Source organism: Podarcis melisellensis, assembly GCF_964234715.1.
Source record: "Podarcis melisellensis genome assembly, chromosome: 4".
In the NCBI taxonomy this organism is placed as follows: domain Eukaryota; kingdom Metazoa; phylum Chordata; class Lepidosauria; order Squamata; family Lacertidae; genus Podarcis; species Podarcis melisellensis.
Window position 1 is genome coordinate 21,352,069 of NC_138531.1, and position 19,250 is coordinate 21,371,318.

General features: G+C 41.5%; 1 protein-coding gene across 1 annotated transcript in view; it reads left to right on the forward strand.

Annotated features, from left to right (window-relative positions):
- The first annotated feature begins 4,093 nt into the window (after window positions 1-4,093).
- IPO5 (importin 5) overlaps window positions 4,094-19,250 on the forward strand; it is a 35,113-nt gene continuing 19,956 nt past the window's right edge. The window contains exons 1-9 of the mRNA XM_081908167.1: window positions 4,094-4,204; window positions 7,766-7,846; window positions 9,606-9,798; window positions 10,392-10,494; window positions 10,877-10,973; window positions 12,435-12,539; window positions 13,199-13,321; window positions 13,414-13,534; window positions 14,383-14,470. Coding sequence (XP_081764293.1) covers window positions 4,109-4,204; window positions 7,766-7,846; window positions 9,606-9,798; window positions 10,392-10,494; window positions 10,877-10,973; window positions 12,435-12,539; window positions 13,199-13,321; window positions 13,414-13,534; window positions 14,383-14,470 — 1,007 coding nt within the window. The 5' untranslated portion in view covers window positions 4,094-4,108. The remainder of the gene's footprint in view (window positions 4,205-7,765; window positions 7,847-9,605; window positions 9,799-10,391; window positions 10,495-10,876; window positions 10,974-12,434; window positions 12,540-13,198; window positions 13,322-13,413; window positions 13,535-14,382; window positions 14,471-19,250) is intronic.

Sequence of the window (19,250 nt, forward strand, 5' to 3'; positions counted from 1 at the left end):
CCCTCCCCTCCTTGCAAGGAAGCAAGAGAGACCCCGAACCAAGAAGAAACATCTCTTTTTAAGGATTTGCATTTTGGCTTGCAGAAGGACACCCCCCCACACACACACAAACAGCCAGAAATTACATCACACATAAGATGGGGTTACTGTGCCTCAGGCACGCCAAGGCGTGATACTCCTGAGGATTTAGCAAGTTTTACATAGTTCCAGACAGTTTACAAAAAACATTAACATTTGATAAGATAATCAGGACGCCCATCAGGCATCCCTCAATGCAGAGCATCTGGGCAGGCAATGACAATTAATACAAAGGAGGTTCATAGATATAGGAGAGGAATCCCTTCAGGAACTTCCCCTGATTGCTATCTGCCTACCTGGTCTCAGGCAAGGGGGATTAAGGAGGCAGAGGAAATACCTTATTTAGAATCTTTAGGAGAACCAAAATGGCTTTTGGATTGCTCCCCTGTACGGTATGTGGTTTATATACTTAGGTATGTGTGTTTACCTTGTGCAATTATCAACATTTGTTCTATATTTAATTCCTTAGAATTCCTATAACAGCTTTATAATACCCTCATATTTTTCTTTGTATGCCTGTATTTTGATATATATTGTAATTTTTGAAAACTTGGATTTGGAGGAATAAAGCACTTCTGATGGATTTATTTGTTTTGTAGCAAGACCCTCGCCATGTTATCTGTGCTTGTGCATTCATCATAGATTTCTCTGATTATTTTTTATAAAATATTTATCATGTGCTTGATATTTGAAATTAACAAATGAGACCTGAAACTAATTGGTACTGTCTGGAGAGATGCCGCTCAGGAATAATGCCAACCAGCCATGCACCTTTCCATGGCTGCTGGGCATTATTCTCCTGCACTGTTTTTTTCCAGCAGTCCGTCAGCATTCTATATCCACTCAGTCCTCAATTTGCCTTTTTGTGGGGGGCGGGGAGTCCCTCCTTAGGACTTTCCCCCTAAATATATATTTGTACTTCTGCAAACCTTGGGGTTCTCTCAAGCTTGCTAACCCAAATAATATTGAAAGTGCCAAAACATTTCTCCACTTCTTCTTGCCAATTTTCATGGAATTACGAAGCCAGTACCATTCCATTTCAAACAAGTGTGCAGGTTTTATCTTTGACTTTCCCCCCAGTTTACCTGATATCTGAGTAGCAGCTATCATGGTAGAAAAAATACAAAGAAGCCAAAGGTAGAGTTGGAGCAGAATATCTCTAGGGCTATTTACAAATCTCCTCACAAGGCTTTTTTTCAATGAGAACTTGGGCAGCATTGCCATTATAAGAGAACAAGGAAGGCGTTCATGGCAAGTTCCGGCACCTCTTTTTGTAGAATAATAGCACTGGAGGTCTTACAGATATGTCACTCTCACTAGCAACAACAATATGATCAATCTTTACTGCATTTCCAATCATAGGGGTTAACAGGACTGAAAAACCTGTCACCATTGTGACAAAGTGGTGATGCAATAATTATGATGATGCACCTCATGTTTAACCCTTAATAAGACAGCCATGGAATAACCTTGATTTTTGAAAACAAAATTTGAAGGGCATTTAGAATAGCTGGGAGGGGATAGGGAATTACATGGAGACAGCAACTCTAGATTCAGTGTAACTGGCTAAAGGCTGCAAGCCTACAGACACACATACATCCCTGGGAGTAGGTTCCATTTAATTCTATGGCACTTACGCTGGAGTAGACAAGCAAAGGGCAGTAATGAAAGGCTTGCTATCTTACACATGGGAACAAGTTGTTTTGATGGCTCAAAAGAAAGTAAAAACTACTTTTGCCATAGAAGTGCTCTAAGATTACTTGCACTAGGCTAGGACACAACCATACTGTCATCATATGAAATCATGTACTGTGATTTAATTGACCATGAAATGCTAAGACTAGATCACATAATTTCCATAAAACTCTCAGAACTCTATATTCAATAATGGTCTGGGACTCTGCAAAGTTTTGTGGGATACCAATCTTTCTGCGTTCACCAATGTGCATTTCACAGATTATAAAAATAAGGATATTTGTGCAATCATACCAAGTATGTTCTCTGTGGTGTATAATTTTCCTCCCACACACACAAATACCCAATTGCAGAAGGATTTTCTTCATCCGTTATATGTAGCATTCATTTGCCTTATCTTTCATGGGTGAGAAGCTGACTGCAACGACTTCCTTGGAGCAAAAACCTTAAGCATGCTTAACCACACAACAGAACTACTTGACACACATTTGGCCACATTCACTATCTGGCAAGATGGTTATGGGCAGTAAGAAAGGCAGTTTTGACAGCTGTGTTATCATTTAGAGCGAGAGCATAGCAAGATGACATGCAGCAACCTATAATCAAAAAATCACAGTGCAGTCCTACAGGTGTCTACTCAGAAGTCCCATTATGTGCAATGGGAGTTACTCTCGGGCACACAGAGTTGCCAACCAGAATAAAATACTGGAGGGCCCAGGTAAGCCCCGCCCTACATAATCAATCACGAGACACAGCACACACATCATGTGAATGGCAATGCCCATCAACTGGGGGGGGGCTGGCCCTCTCACATATTTTTTTTGGGGGGAGGGTCAATGGGACCTTGGTGCTGGCTCCTATGCAAGCATGTATGATATGTGAACCATAGTGTTGAAAGTCGAAATGTGGAATCTGCCGCCTTCCAGACATCCCCCATCATTCCTGCCTATTGGCTATTCTAGCTGGCGCTGACACGAGTCCCATAAAAATCACAGGGTCCACAAATCAAGATGGTGGGAAAACATACCTATTAATCTTAATAATATTAATGCCATTTATATATATGATGGCCTATACAGTGGTTCCTCGGGTTAAGTACTTAATTCGTTCTGGAGGTCTGTTCTTAACCTGAAACTGTTCTTAATCTGAGGTACCACTTTAGCTAATGGGGCCTCCCGCTGCCGCCGCACAATTTCTATTCTCATCCTGAGGTTAAGTTCTTAACCCAAGGTACTATTTCTGGGTTAGCGGAGTATGTAACCTGAAGCGTATGTAACCTGAGGTACCACTGTAAATAGGCAAAACGGGCACTTTACCAGCGCAGGGTACCCAAAATGGGGCAAAATTCTTTCTCACCCCCAGTCAGGGGCTGCTTACATACCCTGCAACATTTCTCTGATGAAAATAGGAATGATAATAATTTTTACTATTTATACCCCACCCATCTGACTGGGTGGCCCTAGCCATTCTTGGCGGCTTCCAACATGTATAAAACCGTAATATTAGAAAACTTCAGATGTCTTCTAAAGGTTGTATAGTTACTCGTCTCCTTAGCTAGGGGAGGTCGCATAACTCGCATACATTTCTCCGATGAAAATAGGGGAAATAGGGACGTCCTACCATAACCTCCAGCATCTCTCCGATGAAAACAGGGACGTCCTAAGGAAAAGCGGGGCAAATCAGAAACCGGGGCGGTTTTTGGAAAAACAGGGGCACTTGGAGGGTCTGTGCTTATAGGACACGGTGGTTCCCACTCGGGGCGGTAAGGTCACAACAAAAAGCCGACGCGCTCGCTTCGCACAACGAAGATCAGGAGCGACGCGCCGGCCTTTCCCCGCCGGCCAAGTCCCCTCACACTCTCCCGCCTTTTTCCTTCTCTGTCCCCCGCCCCCCACTCCCTCCTTATTGGCCGCCCGACTGTTTTCCCGCCCAGTCAGAGAACCTCTGTCAGGGCCTCCCGCCAATGGGCGCCCAGCCCGATGAAGCAAACCGCTTCCCTCCTCCCGCCCCTCCCGCAAGAGAGGGGGAGAGAGAGGGAGATGGACTAAGGGAGGCGAGAGGGAAGTGACTTCACAATGGCGCTCTCCCGCCCAATCACAAAGGCGGCTGGGCCGCGGCCCAATGGGAGCAAGGCCGCGTTTCGCCCTGCACCCAATGGGAGCGCCGCAGCAGCAGCCCGGCGTCGGCAGGAGGCGGCAGGGGCGGGGAGAAGTTCACCAGAAGCGCGGCTGCGGCGGCGGCTCCGCCTCCCTGTGGTCGGTGCGCGGCCTGGAGACCCCGCCTCCTGCCTCCCTCCTCCCTGCCCGGCTGGCCTCTCTCTCTCTCTCAGGCAGCCATGGCGGCGGCGGCGGCGGAGCAGGAGCAGCAGCAGTTCTACCTTCTCCTAGGCAACCTGCTCAGCCCGGACAATGTCGTCCGGAAACAAGCCGAGGTGACTGGCGGCTTCGCGTTGTTTCGAACCCCCCCCCCCGGTTCCCCGCTCTCCCTTTCCCGCCGGCTCCAGCCTCGGCCGACCGCGCTCTCCGGACCCGGCCTTGCCCTGTCAGCCTCCCAGCGCCGTGTGTGTGTGTGTCTCGGCGTGCGCGCGCGGGGCGGCCCTGGCGGGGCCCACGTGCTCCGGCCGGAATCTCCACAGACGGGGCCGGCGGCCGTTAGAGCCGTTGGCCGGGGGCGTTTCGGCCACCAACCGCCCTTCCCCCCCCCCACAAAGCCCCCACCCCGGGCGGCACCTCCGCCTCGCACCGGCTCTTACCTATTTTCTCCGGTCCCCGTGTTCCCTCTCTCTAAACATGGGCCTTTCAGAGGATCCTCCCCATCCCATCCACCCTGACCTTTTCCCCTTCCACGTCCCCTGATTTTTATTTTATTTTGTAATGCGCGATCCCACATTTCTAGTTCTGGCCACGATTTCTCACTATTCTCCTTTTTTTTTCCTCTCTCCCCCCCCCCCCCAAATTCTATTTTCTATTTCCTTTTCCTCGTTCTCCACCTCAAACCTGACCCTGGTCGTGGAGATAACCGCCCGAGGCTGGAGCCACCATAGCCTCCTCGGCCAAGCCCTTAGATTAATAGGATGGAACTGTTGAGAAGGGGATCCACGAGGATCATCCATTCCGACTCCCTGCAATGCAGGAGTCTTTTCACCCACCCAGGGGGGGAGGGTTCGAACCCACAACCCTGAGATAAAGAGTCTCATGCTTTCCTGGCTGAACTACGCCTCGGGACAAATGTGGAATGGAATAGAGCCGTAGCATTGTAGGGTTGGAAAGGGATTCCCAAGGGCCATCTAGTTCCACCCCCTGCAGTGCACGAATCCTGCCCACAGTCGTCCCTGGGTGGAAAGGGGTTGGGGGTCGCAGTTCCCTTTTCTATAGGGACAGGCTCAGGAGGTGCAACCCTCCCATTAGATTTACAGGGGATGGTCAGATGAGGGGTAGTTGGCTGTACCTGAGTAGTTTGTGGTAAGTTGGGCAACATTATATAGCAAACTAATCGGTAGACACAGTAGCTGCAAATGCTGCTTATTCTGGCAACAAAAATGACCTCAGCTGCAATGTTCCTGTGTTCTAAGTTTTGTCATTCGTTTGTTTACATAGGCATGCGCCATTCTGGGCTGCGCTGGAGCACCTGGGGGAGATGGGTCTGTTCTGATTGCCATCTCTTTCCAAGACACTGGGCAGGGATGGGGCCACCCTTGAAGAAGAATGAGTCTTATGTCCACAGTCAGCTAATTTGCTGTGTGGTAATCAAGGAGGGATTCTTAAAATAAGTGTCATGTGTGCTTTCCCTTCCCCCAAGTTACTGTGGCTGGAGGGATGTAGATCTCTTGAAAACTTAGAGCTTGTGCGAACTGTGAGATAATGAACCTGTCTCTTAAGCTTTGTGTTTTCTAATCTGTGAAGTGGCTTCAGTGTTCAATAGGGTACTGAATGAAGCTTTCCCCCTTTTCTGTTGTATGTGTCTTATTATTAGAGAAAACTCTGAACTACAGGATTTCTCTGTAATTAGTAAATCAGGATAGTGCTTTATTTCCACCCACAGGAGTGCTTTACATCCTTTATTGTAAAGCCTAGTGGGGAATCTCTGTTCCATTGAAATAAATACCGGCGTCTGGCTTAGCATTTTCTCATTGGATGGCTGTGCTGGGGCTTTTATCATTTACATCACTGGAGCGGTCAGTAGAGTTCAGCACATTCTTTCATTGGGAACAATAGGGTAAAAAAATCTGTTCTTAGTACCCTAATGTAAAACAGATCAGTCTGATTATTTTTCAACATTGTACATACCAACGCAAGCAATTTAAATATTGTGAAGCCACTTGGCATACATGTATGTTTTCTGAAACATAGATGAAAGAAGAGGCAAATGGTGTACAGTATTTGAGCAAAAATAAATTCTCTTGTGCTGCTCATAATGTGACCAGGTTGTAAGGACCATGTGAGAGGAAAACCTTTTGCCTCTGGAAGTAGACAGTGGTGGTGTGTGGTCCCTGGAAGGTTACCCAGGATGAAATGCTGAAAAAAGTTAACTCAACCCCTGCTGGAAGTGGAAGTCCACATGGGTTAGGGTCCTGAAAGTAGTCTGAACAGCAACAGCCAGTGTGTCAGGTAGGTGAAGCTGCTGGTAGACAGTGTATGGGAGCAGAAAAGGGAACTCCTGCTCTTCTTGGCACTGGGAGATGGGAGTAGGGTGCCACGTTCATCACCAGGTATTTGCGTATTGAAGGATGTGTCACTGTCTACCAGCAACAAAAGTGTAAGGAAAGGAAATCACTCTCAGCCCTTTGTCAGAGTGCATGGCAGTTTTTCATGGCAGTCACCATACCAGCCACTACTGAGTATGAATGAGAATGATGTCACCAAATTAGAAGAGAGGATTGAGATCACTAGTTTTTGGAGTAGGTTTGTATACGGAATTAGGCAGTCCTTAGTCTTGATTTCTTTTACTTCTCCGCTGTGCTTAATTTGGAGAGTTAGCAGGATCTAGGCTGAAGAGTTCCATTTTTCTTTGAAAATGTCCACAATGCTACATTGAACCTTTTTTGTGTTTGTTTTCTGGAATCTATGCAAGAGGGATGTCTGTCAACTTGAAGCTCTTTGCATTTTGACTATGCAGTGTGAATACACACAACTTGCGTAGCAGTCGCACTGGGGGGGGGGGTCTGCCTAAAGTCGAAACCATGCATAGTCAGAACAGCCCTGGAATCACCCCTGCATGACCATCGCTTCCTTTTTGAAGCCAGTGTGAGAAGTGGGCTTTGTCCGCCTTCCTTACTGGGCTCTGGGAGGGTCTTGCATGGGCTCTGAGAAGCTCCAGTGAGATCCAGAGCCCATCTGAGACTTTCCCTGAGGCTGGTAAACAAGCCTGAGAGCTTAAAAGCTCTCTCCACACCAAAATAACTTTTAAGCTTTCCACTTTGTGTGCATTTAATTAATGCTCTGTCGGTTGACCTGCCATCAAGTTTGTAAAACTGCAATAATGCAAATTGCAAGTCAACTGTATACTTAAATACCTGAAGCAAAGAATATTGGGAATTGTTCATTCCAGCCAATTCCACAAAATCCTATTTCTCAGTCATTCTAATGTTAAAAACGGAAAGCACTGAGTGTCTCACAGGGCAAATCAAAGTAAAAGTAAAGAGCTAGATAGAATAATAAGCAGTACTTCATAGGCTAAAGTAACTAGCGCTATTTGGCAGAACAGAGTTAAGAACACAGCAAGCACTAATCTCTTTAGTGATGTTGATAGATATGTTAGTTTTACTTTCTAAAGTAAATGATAAAGTTAATTTTCAAGGTTTTAGTTTAGAATTATACCTTTGTTCAATAGAACTGGTGGATCAAACTTATTCAAATTGAAAGTTAATCTCAACATAGGTGCTTCTGTGATATGCTTTCTAGTAAATTTAAAAATTGAACTTATTGGAGCATATTTGAGGGTCAAACTAATGCCTCATGGTTTTTGTTTTTAATGATTCTCTTTTCTTTCGTAGGAAACATATGAGAACATACCAGGCCAATCTAAAATTACATTCCTTCTACAAGCTGTCAGAAATACTACGGTTGCTGAAGAGGTATTTTCTAAGAAGTAGTCCCTACAAAACATTTATAGTAGCATAATTGAAGCATTGTTTCATGTTGTGGTAAAATAAATTAGCATTGTATTTAATGTTATCAGCTGTAATAGGCACCTGAAAAGAAATATATTGCTATCAATGTCAGTAAGTTAAAGAAGAATTGTTGGAAATTTGTCTCAGTAGCAAACACTACTGCAGTAATGCTAAACCACAGTTCGGTTTTATGGGAAGAAGCAAGAATGATCATACAGTTCCTTCCTGTCTTTGCACCATAGATTAGAAGCTTCAGTTCCTGTTTTAGTGGCAAACCATTGGTTTTTTCAATTGTTTGGTAGACACATTGGCTTGGATCCTAAATTCCCTTCTGTACACGAGTTAAGGCATTCTCCCTTTCCTTTTGACTCCTGGTGCGGTCTGAAATTCTGTTTTCTGAAAGCAGCCTATCTAATATGCACCTCTGGGCTCATAATGCCTTGGAATCTACTCCTTATTGCATTGCTCCTTAACATATTTGCTGCCCAAACCTATTATTGCTTGTGCATTAGGTTTTAATTTCACTTATTGACTTAACAACTGTTGTTGTAGAAGCATTTGCAATCAGTAAGTCATGGCAGCTGAAAATGCTATGCGTATAAGATGCACGTGTGTTGCTATACTATGCAAAATTAAGACCAAATATATCAATATTGCAATAAATCACAGTGAGTATTCTGGCATGTACGCTGGTGGAACCATCACGTCTGACATACATCAAGAAATGTGTACAATGCCTGTGTTGCCTGACACTGCCATAGATGTTCCCACACAACACAAATGGAAGTGGTTCAGTCTTCCACACATTCTATTTCTGTTGTCCTTAGCATACTTGTCCACTACAATGTGGCTGCTCATTTGGTAGGATTGCATGTTCGCTGTCTCCCTATTCCCTACAGAAGGTCTGTTGCTCAATAGTAGAACATCAGCTTTGCATTTAGATGTTCCCATGTTCAATCCCCAACATCTCCAGGTCGGGCTGTGAATATCCTGCCTGAAACCCTGGAGGGGACCTGCTAAGCTAGATGAAGCACTGGTCTGACTTTATAAAAGGCAAATTGCTGTGGTCCTTTGTCAGTCATCACAGTATTTCAAGTAGAACATGCCACCAGTGTTGATTCAAATGCCTTGTACTAATTAACTGTCAATATCTGAGCTGAAATAACTGATAATTCATATTACTGTGGTTAGTGTATATCCATTGACCCCCCTTCTGAGGAACTTATTCTGGAATTTTTCTGGTTTGGAGTTTGCAGTGATAACTTGCTTGAAAAAATGAATACTTAAGTATTCAAAGTAACATTTGAATTAATATTTTTCAATAGAGTCTTTAATATATGCCTAATCTGTACACAATTCACTTTATTCTTTCATGTTAACACAAAGTTAACTGTTCACAAATGATGTTTCCGTATAAATGTTAATATATGGTAGAAAACATTTGATTTAATTTGCTGAAACTATTTACTAAATGCCTCTTAAGTTCTTCTAACATAGAGTCAGTCACCTAGTTTAGTTCTTATACCAACTGTGACATGAAATAGTTGAGTAAAAAATAGCTATGTGACTAAAGATGCCAAAAATAGGTGTGGCAGTCAGCACTTTGGCTGAACTTCTAGGTGTTTTGTTTATGCTTTGTAGGAAAACAACAGCAAAGAACAGAAGTGGAATATATTGTGTTGAAATTAATTCTCCCTCATACAATGTATATCTGTCTTAATAGGCTAGACAAATGGCTGCTGTGCTTCTCCGAAGACTTTTGTCAGCTTCTTTTGAGGAAGTTTATCCAACGTTACCCCCTGAAGTTCAAACTGCTATCAAAAGTGAATTGCTGTTGATTATTCAGCTCGAAACACAATCCAGTATGAGGAGAAAAATATGTGATATTGTAGCTGAGCTGGCCAGAAATCTAATAGGTATATTATATTATTATTATTATTATTATTATTATTATTATTATTATTATTATTATTTATTTGTATTTCTGTGATGCTGGCTGTGTCTGAAAACATTTAAAAGCAATGTAAACTTAAATGAAAAATACAGTAAATCAAACAGGCACTAATAATAATTTTAAAGGGTGAACAGCTAGCAGAATCATCATAGGCTAGAAACATGACCATGTTTGACCAGACAGCATCATCCTTATATAAACGTTTTCCTAAATAGAAATGTTGTCACTTTCTCGAAAAAATCAAGTGAAGGAAGTAGGCAAGTGGGTTATTCTAGAGTGTGGGTGCAATTACAGAGACGACCTGTTTAGCATCTTCTCTAATCTTCCACTGTGCCTGAGCTTTCCCATCTCTCCTCCAAGTGCTGTGGGGCTTTAGAAAATACTCCTGGCAACCATGCACGAATATAATGTCCTCACAGTTCACAGCCTATAAGGAAATGCTATGCAATTCTGGCAGTTTTTCCCTTTAAGAGAATGAAACAAATTATTACTTTTTGGTTAACTATTGTGGTTTCAAAAATTCCTGTCTTTATGTTCGTATTCTATCTCTTTTAGATGAGGACGGCAATAACCAGTGGCCCGAAGGGTTGAAGTTTTTGTTTGACTCTGTCAGCTCTCAAAATGTGGGACTACGTGAAGCTGCACTGCACATCTTCTGGTATACTATTATTTGCAGACAAGTGCATGGTCATGCAAGATTGTCAGGTTGTTTAACATTTCTGTTAGGAACCACATCTTCAAACATAACTTTCTGACTGGGTTGCAAGGTTCCTAGAAGCAATTGGATAATGGTGGGGAATCATCCGCAGGGAAGTTATTGAGTGTATACTGGTGCATGTTCCAATTCACTTGGGGCAACAGTGAGACTTAACTGGCCTTACCATTGCTCTGTGTGAGCTGAGTATGAACTTTAGATCTTGCATCAGAGCTCTGACCTAACTCAGAAGAACTTTGTGGCAGACAGTTTGATGTGTGGTGCTCTGCATAAAGTTTTTAAGGCCTCAGGGATGCTTAAATGCACATTTGTATTGTCCCTTTAGGAACTTTCCTGGTATTTTTGGAAATCAACAGCAGCATTATTTGGATGTCATCAAACGGATGTTGGTGCAATGTATGCAAGATCAGGAGAATCCCACGGTAATTCAAAACTCATTTCCTCTTTTGTTTGAAAAACGTTGTTAGTCTTGGAATGTTTTCTACTCCAAAAAAGCAAATGCCCGAAATGAAAACATGCCGCCTTTGCTGAACTGTTGAAATCATTGCAGAGGGATAGACTACCTGGTTGGGATAAACTTGGAAGCATTGTTTTACAGTAGTTTTTGTTCTCCTTGGGATTGTGGTTCTGGCATTTTCTTGTCTTGGTTGTTGGCCTGTGGAGCCCTTTGGGGTCCCATCTTGTGTATCATGCTTACATGAAACCATTGGATGTGGACACCTGAGTTTTTGGGGAATCACAGTGTCTGATGATGCCCAGCTCTGTCTCTCCTCTGCATCTAAATTCAAGGATTGTGTTCAAAGTCTGAATTAGTGTCCAACACTGGTAATGGGTGAGATGAGACAGAACAAATGGAAGCTTAATTTCAGCAAAACAGACGTGTTCCTAATCAAATTAGAGAGATTTTCCCTGCTTTTGATAGAGATGCACTTATCTTTAAAAGTTGGATTTGTGACTTGGATATTTTTCCCAACTCAGCCCTGAACCTGAATGCTCAGGTTTTTGCAATGGCCAAGAATTATTTTGCACAGCTAATGCTTGTGTGCCAACTTCAGCAAAGTATCAGATCTGGCCAAGGTGATACATGCTTAGGTTTCATCTTAATTATATCTTATAGTACTGCAACATTATTTTTATGTGGCTGCCTTTGGAGAGCATTAGGAAACTGGTTCAGAATGCTGTAGCCAGACTGACTTGGGACACTTATAAGGAGCATGTGACTCCTATCTTCATAACACCTTCATTGGCTACCATTGTTTCTGCACACAATTCAGAGTACTGGTTGTGACCTACAAACCCTTACACAACTAGAGACCAAACTACCTTAATCACCATATTTTCCTATATGAGATGTTTCTGAGAGACGCTTCTTTTTATCCTGCCAACATCTGAAGCCTGTTTGGCAAGAACTAAAGAGAGAACCTTTCTAACTAGCTAATCTTAGTCTGAGGGACCTGTTCAGCCCCTTCGTTTTACACCACGGGCAAGTACATTTTTATTCAGGCAGGCCTTTGACCTAATAAGCTGGTGTATTATAACCACTAAATAAGTTGTATTTGTCCAACATAATTGGACTTAACTGCATCATCTCAACCTGATATAAGAAGAAGGAAGATCAGGATGAGCATATCCTTTCTTAGGATGTTTTCTAGTTTATTGCTTTAGGAGGACACAGTGTCTTGCTTCTTGAGCATAAAGTTTTAGTACTGATACTATGTATTGGATCTCTGTATGCATACCTGTGGCATGAACAAATAAATATCTGGTGAGGAGGGAGTGGGTGTGAGTGAAAAAGATATGAGTACTTTTGACGTACAAGTATGAATTTAAAAGTTTGAGGAACTCCATATGTTACTGATGTTGATATTTTATATCCCTTCTAGATCAGGACACTGTCAGCTAGGGCTGCAGCTGCATTTGTTCTGGCTAATGAGCAAAATCTTCCTCTTCTAAAACATTTTGCAGACTTACTTCCAGGAATCCTGCAGGTAAAAACTCATCCATCAAGTTGACCAAAGTATGTTACCTCCTATAAGCTCTGGCTTGTATTTTAAGAGTGTTGCTGTTTCCATGTCAATAATACATGAATTCTAGTGTGAGCATCAAGTACACTAGGTGTCAGTAGCAAAAGTTTAAATACAAGGCATAGCCTAATAAATAATACACTGTAAATGCCTAAAATACAGATTACGTGCTTCCTGAATTTGAGCTTTACCGGAATGTGTGCAAGGGCAGCTACTGTATCCACTGTGAAGACTACTTCACAGCATAGAGCCATTGAAGTGGTGTACTCAATAAAAACATTATTCACAAGAGGTGAGAGAGCTAAGGAGCACCCTGTAGGCTTTTAGTCTCCTAATCATAATTAAGAGATCAGGTGGTGTTGCATCTTCACCAGGCGGGAGATTGAGAGGGAAAAGAGCAATGTGAGCAAATAAAATATGTCTTAGTAGATGAAATTATTTGAAATAACTCGGTGAGACAAGATACATTTTCCACCTTTTGAGCTCTCCAGTATGTCCTCTAGTCTTTGGTTCTGTGTTTTGGTTGCAGTATCTTGAAGCACTGAATAGTGTCTTCCTAACACAATGCTTGGGTTTGAATGTGAATTACAGGTGAAAAGGGTATTAACTGAATTCTCTTTTAGGCGGTAAATGACTCCTGTTACCAAAATGATGATTCGGTGCTGAAGTCCCTTGTAGAGATTGCAGATACGGTTCCAAAGTATCTACGGCCACACTTAGAACCTACATTGCAACTAAGTTTGAAGGTAAGTTGACTGTCCCATCCCAATTCATGTTTTGGTTGATTAGATAGGTGGCCTGATTTTTAGTACTATACTTAAATATCTTTCTTTTTCAGTTGTGTGCAGATACTAATCTCAGCAACATGCAACGCCAACTGGCTCTTGAAGTAATAGTTACATTATCTGAGACTGCAGCTGCTATGCTTAGAAGGCATATCAATATTGTTGCACAAGCTAGTAAGTAAATTTATTGTCTTTCATTATATTCTTTCTCAGTTAGAATTAAAACAGTTAATGTGGCATAGGTTTGTAGATTAGGTAAAAGACACATACCCTGGTCTTACACAGTAGTCACAGAGCTGTTTTTTAGAAGCCAAAATCCTACTGATCTACTCTAGTCTGCTCCCCAAACAACCAGAAGGACGGTGTTTTGCCTTTTTTATAAGACTCTGTCAAGTATGCAGCCCTGACTGTTGAATCTAAAATGGGGCCAGCATGAAGCAAAAATAAAACACTCATTAACTTTATTAATATGGGCACCACATGCTTATTATGAAGGTATTCTCAGTGCTGCCTGTGAGCTGTTTTTTGTGACCCAAGAGTGGCTTAATAGGTTGTTCTTGATTTTGTATTTATTAAGTGTTTTGTATTTTTGTATTGTGGTTTTATGTTGTGAATTTTCCTGAGATCTGCTGGTATAGGGTGGTATACAAATTTAAATATTAATACTAATAATATTAATAATATATTAAGCTAGTGTATATTGAGTCAGTTGAACGGTCCATCTAGTCCACTTCCTAGGTTGCAACCATTTTTAGGTAGAAATGCCGGGGATTTGGCTTGTCGCCTTCTGCACGCAAAGCATGTGATATAATCCTTCCCTGTGGGGCCATTGCACAGATATAATTCGGAACTGGTGCCTCACAATCCAAAATTACTCTATTGGTACACGTTGTGGCAGAGTGAAATATGGACAAGTGCCACATTGCTTCATGAATTCTACTGGGATGTGAGGTGGCTGTTCATGAGCAGTCAGATCTCTGTTAAACCTTTTTCTGTAGATTGAGCCATGTTAATTTCCTTAGTTCCTCAGATGTTAACAATGATGGTTGACCTAGAAGAAGATGAAGACTGGGCAAATTCTGATGAGTTAGAAGACGATGACTTTGACAGGTAAACGAGTTGTTTTTTAAAAAGGGGAAAAATCATATGGTTTGCCATTCTCAATGGCTCCCTTTCTTTGCAAGCTTTTCTTTGGTTACCTACTGTGATGTTAACATTTGAGAGTGCTGGAGGTGAAATAGTTAAACAAGTTACCCAATCAGAACCGGGGGGGTGGAGTCAGAGGGACTATAAAACCAGCTCTGGGAGGGGCGAAAGAGGAGTTCCTTGAGAGTTGGGTGGTTGGTTGGAGTGGGAGTGAATTGGGATAGAGTCTGGGGGTAGGTTGAGTTAGTGTAGCGAAATAAGCTGAGTCAGGAACAGTTAGGAGCTCGGAAGACAAGTAAATCTCTGAGAGGTGGTCTAGTGAGTGAGAGCAGGTAGCGGAAGTTATAGGTCTGGATAGGCACCCTATGATTGTAATTGACCAATACCGTTTATGAAACCACACGCTTGTTAAACTGCAATAAATAAACAGAAGTTTATGTTTCAGTTTAAACCTGACTGGACTCAGCATTGTACCAGGTACGGCCTGGGTGGTGGCAGCGAGAAATAAAGTGGTGGCACAGGGATCAATAGATGGTGAAACGTCTGGGGACCCTGTGTGATTGCCACACCTACTGCTGGCTTGCATGCTATTACCTGTGTATGCAACATCCCCACGTTGAGCTGCCAGGTTTTAAATGTCACCTTCATGCAAAGGTGTTCAAATGGGAGCTAACGTGATAAATAATTAGCCCTTAGGTTGATGCGGGTAAGGAAATAAAGGTGCTTAACTTTTCTCACCTTAAAAACCCCAGATTTTTGCAAAAGAGAATCCTTTCTTACAAAACACACTTTGCTGAGAACAAGTACTGAGGAAGAACTCTCCTACCTGTCTGTAGAGAAGATCTCATATCCTGTAGGGGCCGTAGTGGAGGGGGGGGAACAAAGGCCCCAGTTGTACATGCTATTCTTAAATCCAAGGCAATGTTGATTACATCTTATAACAGCAATCTGTCTGTCTTACTAGATGCTTCTATAAAAATCATTTGTTATGTGATTTCTAGAAGCAAGCATGGTCCTTCTCAATCATTCCTTTAATTGAAATCAGAGTTTTCAGAAGCATAGAATTTAGTTGTAAAGGGATAACTCTCAGAATACAATAAGGGAGATCGGTATGCATATCAGTAATTTGTTTCATGTTTCCGATTTGTACATCAGCTTTTTATTTAAGTGATTTATTCGCATTTATTGATATAGCCATTAAAGTATAGTTTACAACGTGCCAGGAGCGCTCTGCTATATTTAGAACATATCTTTTGCTTTCTTGGCAACTACTTAGTAAATTATGTGCATGCCAGAAACCAAAAATAAATGGCATATTTTACTAGAGCAGTGTGTTCACATGCTGGAGTGTACTCAAGCTTACTTAAAGACTGTAACTGTAAATTTATGTTGAGATTTCAACCATTTAGAATTTGTATAGGAGCAGGAAACTAAATAAAAGATACTTCGTAGGACTGGTTACTTCATGAATACAACAGTCTTTGCAAACAGGAAGACATGGACTGTGTTTGATCTCCTATTAAAGGGCTCAACGTTTGTTTAAGTATCATGTGTAACAAAGAAAAAGATTTTATGAAGGGCAGAAAAATAATGCACTAACAATATACTGTCGGTATTCAAAGGCCATTAGTATTTCCCTCTAAAATGAAACATAACTCAATATAAACCCTCCAGATGTTCAAATAGCTATCTGCATGAAATTGGCATTGATTTAAAATACGTTCAAATGTAGCAAGGGCCTTGTAAGTTCTCAGACCGTTGCACAATGGACAGTGAGCATTTATCCTTCCAGGATCAAGGTGTATGTCTCTTGACAACCATAAGTGCTCACAATATCCACTTATTGTCCTGCTATTAACGTGCATACCATAGGAATATAGTTTAAAAATACAGCACCTGCAGTAAAAAAACAGTAAAAAAACCACCTGCAGATTGATTTTGCAGTACAAAATTTTACATGAAATTTAGCTTTAGACTAAAAAGAATATATCACTGAGGTCTTTCAGCATTGCACCTCCAGCATCTAGCTGTATTAGACAGTGCCTTCCTCTACAAATGTTGTGGAATCTAATATACCTGAAACAACATTTTTGCTGCATCCACCTCAGTTATAAATCTAAAGAAACAGTCTGTATAGATTCTGAAGCAATTTCCATTGTTTGGGTTTTGTTTATCTATCTATTTATATCATTACATTTTATATCCCACTTTTCCTCCAAGGAGATCAAAATGGCACATATCCTCTCCCCCTCCCCATATTATCCCAGCAACTACCCTGTGGTGTAGGTTAGACTGAGACTCCAAAGTTTCTGAGCACCTACTTTACAAAGGTCCAATAAGCAACTATAAATAGTAGTCATGGATTTAACTTTCTGAGAAGATCCAGTAATTCCTTCCAACAATTTAGGAGGTGCCAAAGCACTCAAAGCAGTTGGTTTATAAATAGACACCAACAGGTGTTATAATTGAAGATATTGTCTCCCATTTGAACCTTTCAACTGTAGAAATTCCTCAGTCAACCTATTTCTTCCACAAAAAAGACTGCCACTATCTTAAAATTAGAATTACCCCATAATTTGTCACGTGCATATGGGTCAAATTGTAACTGACAAGACAATGTATGTTATGTCTCTTTAGCTGCTAAATTTTTAGGTGCTGTAGGTCTTTTTCTTCTTTAATCCTTAGATCCCAAAATTAGCCACATCCTGAGAATTCTTAAAATGGCCACTAGCACACAGTCCCCTAAACCAAAAGATAAGCTTTAAGTTTTTTGAGTTTAGAGGGCACCTGTTCTCTTTTTTTAGGATAACCGAAGTCCTTCACATTCCATGTGAAAATTTAAAGTATATTACAGTGTAGAAACCACAAGATCCTTATAACGTAAATATCTATAGTATGTATCCATGCTGAGCAAACAGATTAAACAGGCAATTTATGTAAAACGTTGACATAGCACCATCTATAAAAACTTGCAAGGCCAGAGGGCAGGGGAAGAAGAAAAATGAATATCCAAAAACCAAGAAAGGGAGGACAAAAAACCCCACTACAACTTTCATATTCGATAACAGCATACCTCATTCGCCGCCCCCGCCTCCCATCCCATTGTCTCCTTAGATTTTTCACACACAAAAATAGAACACACTGGAATCCAATACTGCAATAAAAGTATGGGTTGACTACAGGCGTAATATGCAAACCACTTAGAATTTTCCTATTAGTCAGTGCTTGTTTGACCATATCGCAGGGCTGCTGATGGAAGGAGTCCTTAGGTTTTTCTTTAAATATTGGTTCAATAAAGTAATGCTCTCATTTCTGAGAAACTGACTCCTAAATTAAGGGTATCTCAGGGTGCAGCTTAACCTATGCATTTGCTGCTCATTTGACAGGCCAATCAGAGTGATGGAAGCCCTGAGGAGATATGGCTTTATTTGCTATTCATAACATTTGTTCTGTATTTTTTCTGTATCAGGTCGGTTTTTGTTGTGGCATCTAATTCTGTAGTCTCTTGAGATAATGGCAGTGAACCTTTTCTTTATTTACCCAATTTTTTCTCTTATTTATTTTATTTCATAATAAAGTATCATTTTTTAAAAAAGGAATGCAAACATTAATAATATGTAACAATCTGTAAGAGCATAATAAAAAGGCCACAGTTCTAAGTTGGAGGAACGTCCTCAGTCACATCACGATTTAATGCCACGTACGCCTTCGCAATGAAGATAAGCCGTAATCAGTTCAAATTAGTATCTGCAGTCCAGCAGAGATAGCAGAAGAGAAGGCCTTAAAGCACTGGAACATTTCACTCTGCATCCAATGTTGGATTTATTCCAAGGATGTGTTGTTCCTCTGCTTTGTACTGGGATGAAAAATGAATGTTGCTGATCACCTATACAAAAGCAAAAAGTAGCAGGGAAACTTAACGAGTAAATAATTTCCCATTCTTCATTAAAAATCTCTGTTGATTAGAGTCTCTTTTGTGCAATCTGCAAATAGCATAATATTATGCTGTTCCATTCCTCACCGAAGTTCCCCCTTTCTGGCACATTGCAGCAGAAACTCTCTAACTTAAAATGTAAAAAAATTAATGTTTTATCTGTAACTTGTAAAGAGAGGGCTGATATCTGGTGAGCCCGATCTCTACCAAGTTGATAATATTCAGGTAATGCCAATATCTTTCATAAAACATTTTCAATGAACTTAACAGGCTGATCTTACTTTTGGCCAGATTGCCAAGAATCCATATTGCATTTTTGTGTGCAGTTTTCAAGTTGAAGCATTCTAGCCATCATCACATAAGTAGATTTTGGTAGTGCCGCCATTGATGTGTCATTTGCAGCTGCACTGTTGTCCAATTTAGACATTCTGGATTCTGCTTGATCAAGCCTAGCTGCAGTGCTCTACAGAATCATGAAGCTGGTCAACAGATTCTTTAATAGGCTTTTATAGTCCAGCCATCTTTTTGAGAGTTGACATTATTGGAATAGGTCAGTTCATTAAAGCATGAGACGCTTGAGTTGTGGGTCCATGCCCCACATTGGGCAAAAGATTCCTGCATTGCAGGGGGTTGAACTAGATGACCCTTGTGGTCCCCTCCAGCTCGACAATACTATGATTCTAGAATCTTCAGCAATTCCCACTGTCCCTGCAGCCTGGTGAGAGGCTGGTGCCTGCAAGTTCATGGCAGATGCACTTGAGTTTTAGATGCCATGATCTCACAGAAAATCACTCTTTGAAAAATAATCAC